The sequence below is a fragment of the Elephas maximus genome, chromosome 4, assembly GCF_024166365.1.
Source record: "Elephas maximus indicus isolate mEleMax1 chromosome 4, mEleMax1 primary haplotype, whole genome shotgun sequence".
NCBI classification, from domain to species: domain Eukaryota; kingdom Metazoa; phylum Chordata; class Mammalia; order Proboscidea; family Elephantidae; genus Elephas; species Elephas maximus.
The window spans coordinates 114,071,206-114,074,404 of NC_064822.1; the positions used below are offsets into that span (position 1 = coordinate 114,071,206).

A 3,199-nucleotide genomic window follows, 5' to 3' on the forward strand; every position below is an offset into this window, starting at 1 on the left:
GTCACCAAAGGATGGCTATTAGGTCTGTACCCCAGAAAGATGGAAGATAACTTATCCTTGTGAAAGTTTATTAAGTAGCTTTTTGAGTTCTTTTCTTTGAGGAAAATTGATGGATGCTTTGTGTTCTTCTAATCTATAAGGCATTTATTTCATGAAAAAATTAGTTATAACTTTCATTTGGACTTTCTTTTCAATTATCTTTTTCTTATTATTGTTAGGTGCTTGTGGAGTTGATTGATTTCAACTCATAGTGACCACATGTGACACAGTAGAACTGCTCCACAGGATTTTTTAGGCTGTAATTTTTTTTAGGTTGTAATTTTTTTTTTAATTTTAGACTTTACTACAGAGCTCTTAAAATGGGTGGGTTTGAACCACCAGTCTCTTAGTTAACGGCTGAGTGCTTAACCACTGTGCCACTAGGGCAACTATCAATTGTCTTATCAGGTGCCATTGAGGCAATTCTCACTCATATCGACCCCATAGGGTTTCCAAGGCTGTAAATCTTTATGGAGGCAGACTGCTACATCTTCCTCCTCGGAGCTACTGGTGTTTTCCAACCACCAACCTTTTGGTTAGCAGTCAAGCGCTTTGAATCAATTGCTTTAGACATCCATATATATTGTTGGTTTGGTTTCTCTGATTTCTTTTAAAACTGTAAGTTTTCATGATGTACAAAGAATTATTGCTTAATTTAGTTATGTTTTGAGCGTGGGTATTGTATTTCGTTCCTGGGACTGCTTTAGCAAAGTACCATAAAATTGAATGGTTTAAAACAATAGAAATTTTCAAATAGTTTATCACTGTTCTGAAGCTCCCAGGCATTTCTGGGTTGTGGCAGTATAACTCCAATATCTGCCGCCATTTTCCTTCTGTGTCTATCTCGCTCCTTGTCTCTTCTCCTTTTCTCATAAGGACATGGCTCATATTGGATTCGGGCCTACCCTACTCCAGTAGGACCTCGTGTTAATCTAACTAATTGCATCTGCAAAGACCTTATTTTCAAATAAGTTCACATTTACATGTACCAGGGGTTAGGACATCAACATATCTTTTAGGGAGACACAATTCAACCTGTAACAGATATTTATACTCTATTTGAGCAATTGGATGTGTTTTCAAAACTGAATAACTGTAATTCTTCCACTGTAATTATCATTTTGACATTATACTTTTAATTTTGTGGCTTTTTTTTTCTTTTGAAAAGAGCTTTTACTTACCTTATTTAAGATATTTTCTGCATAATCTGTGAATTTTTTAATTTTTTTTTAAATTTCAGCATTTTATGTCTACATGTAGATGTGAATGAATAAATTCTGCTTCTATTCAAAACACATTTATTTGGACATACATTTATTTTTGTTATATTTACTTTCATATTAGATAATGTAACTTTTTAGTAGTGGTGTGCTTTTTAAATTTTAGTCACACAGAATTACTAATGAGAAAAATAAATTCGGGGATATTATCAATTTTTAGTTTCTACTTGGGACTAGGCGTACCCACAACTAGGTATTCAAAAAGTTTTAATTTAATCAATTATTAAAGATTTCAGCAATTTTTAGATTAGAAAAGGTAATGAACGCTTTAAATCAAGTATTTTCCTGTGAGTTCAAAAAAATTCAAGGTAAGCTATTTTCTTGTTTGGTTTTCATTTTTTATATTTTGTTTCATTTTCAATTTTTGTTTGCTAAATTGGAAGTAATATCAGGCTTACATTTACTGAAAAAAATATTATCATGTCTTCTGATTAGGATATTGTCCTGAAAGGGTTTGTTTGTGAGAGGAATAAAGGAGTGCACTTATGTGGTGATAGATGTTTTTTCTGGGTGCAATAAGTATTTCAGAAGGTTAGCCTCAATAGAACGTAGATCAAGAAGAGACAAACAGATTTAGAAGGCCATGGTTTATTCTTAGCTTGTTATTTTATTCCTCGACTTGACCATTCTCTTACTTCTTTGTAACAAATGCAATTCTTTTGAAGGAGTCACTGAAGGCTTGTCTCACTTGTTTGTTTCTCAGAGTGTAAATGAATGGGTTCAACATGGGAGCAATGGATGTCATTAGCACTGACACACCTTTATTAATAGCCACTGACTGTTTTCCTGAAGGATTGACATACATAAAGATACAGCTGCCATAGGTGATGGAAACCACAATCATGTGGGAAGAACAGGTAGAAAAGGCCCTTTTTCTCTGATGGGCAGAGGGGAACCTTAGAATGGTCTTCACAATGTATATGTAGGACAGAACAACACATATAAGGGTCAGAATGAAAGTGAGCACAGCACAGACAATAACCAGTTGCTCTATGAGCCATGTGTCTGAGCACGAAATCTTCAAGATAGGAGATGCATCACAGAAAAAATAATCAATCAGATTTGAGTCACAGAATTTCAAGTTTAGGAACAAAGTAAGAGGTGGGAATATGATCAATAAACCAGCCATGCAACAGCAGAAGACAAGCGTCTTGCACACTCTGTTGCTCATGATGGTCATGTAATGCAGTGGTTTGCAGATGGCCACATAGCGGTCATAGGACATGATAGCCAGAAGGAAAAATTCTGTCACTCCAAAGACATCAGTGAAGAATATTTGAATCACACAAATATGATAAGTAATTGATCTGTTGCCTGTTGCTATGTTGTACAAATATCTAGGAATACAAGCAGATGTGAATGAAATTTCTAAAAAGGCAAACTTTTGTAGAAAAAAGTACATGGGTGTTTTGAGGTGGGAGTCCACTAAAGTGAGGCATATGATGGTCAGATTTCCACTTATACTCAATATATAAGTGAGAAATAGAAAAATAAAAATGGCTATCTGAAGTTTTGGGTCATCTGTCAGTCCCAGCAGGATAAAGGTTGTTATTGTGTGGTTTTTCATCACTGACTTCTAAATTTTATCCAATATTCATATAAAATTTAGAGATATTTTAATAGAGTTGAATGGTATGAAAGTCAGAGAGTGATCAACAATGACTACTAGGGATGGCACACTTGCCTGCCAATTTGTTGTATTGTGGTGGCTTGGGTGCTGCTATCATGCTTGTGTTTGCTATGCCACCAGTATTTCAAATATCAGCAGGGTTACCTATGTTGGACAGGTTTCAGCAGAGCTTCCAGACTAAGACAGACTAGGAAGAAAGGCCTGGTGACTTACTTCAAGAAAAGTAGCCAATGCAAACCTTTGGATCACA

The 3,199-nt window shown here is 35.2% G+C and overlaps 1 protein-coding gene across 1 annotated transcript; it reads right to left on the bottom strand.

Moving 5' to 3' along the window:
• Positions 1 to 1,950: 1,950 nt before the first annotated feature.
• Positions 1,951 to 2,886, bottom strand: LOC126075597 (olfactory receptor 6C2-like). The gene has a single exon (XM_049883434.1). The coding sequence runs from the start codon at positions 2,884 to 2,886 to the stop codon at positions 1,951 to 1,953; it is 936 nt and encodes a 311-aa protein (XP_049739391.1).
• Between the last annotated feature and the right edge of the window lie 313 nt (positions 2,887 to 3,199).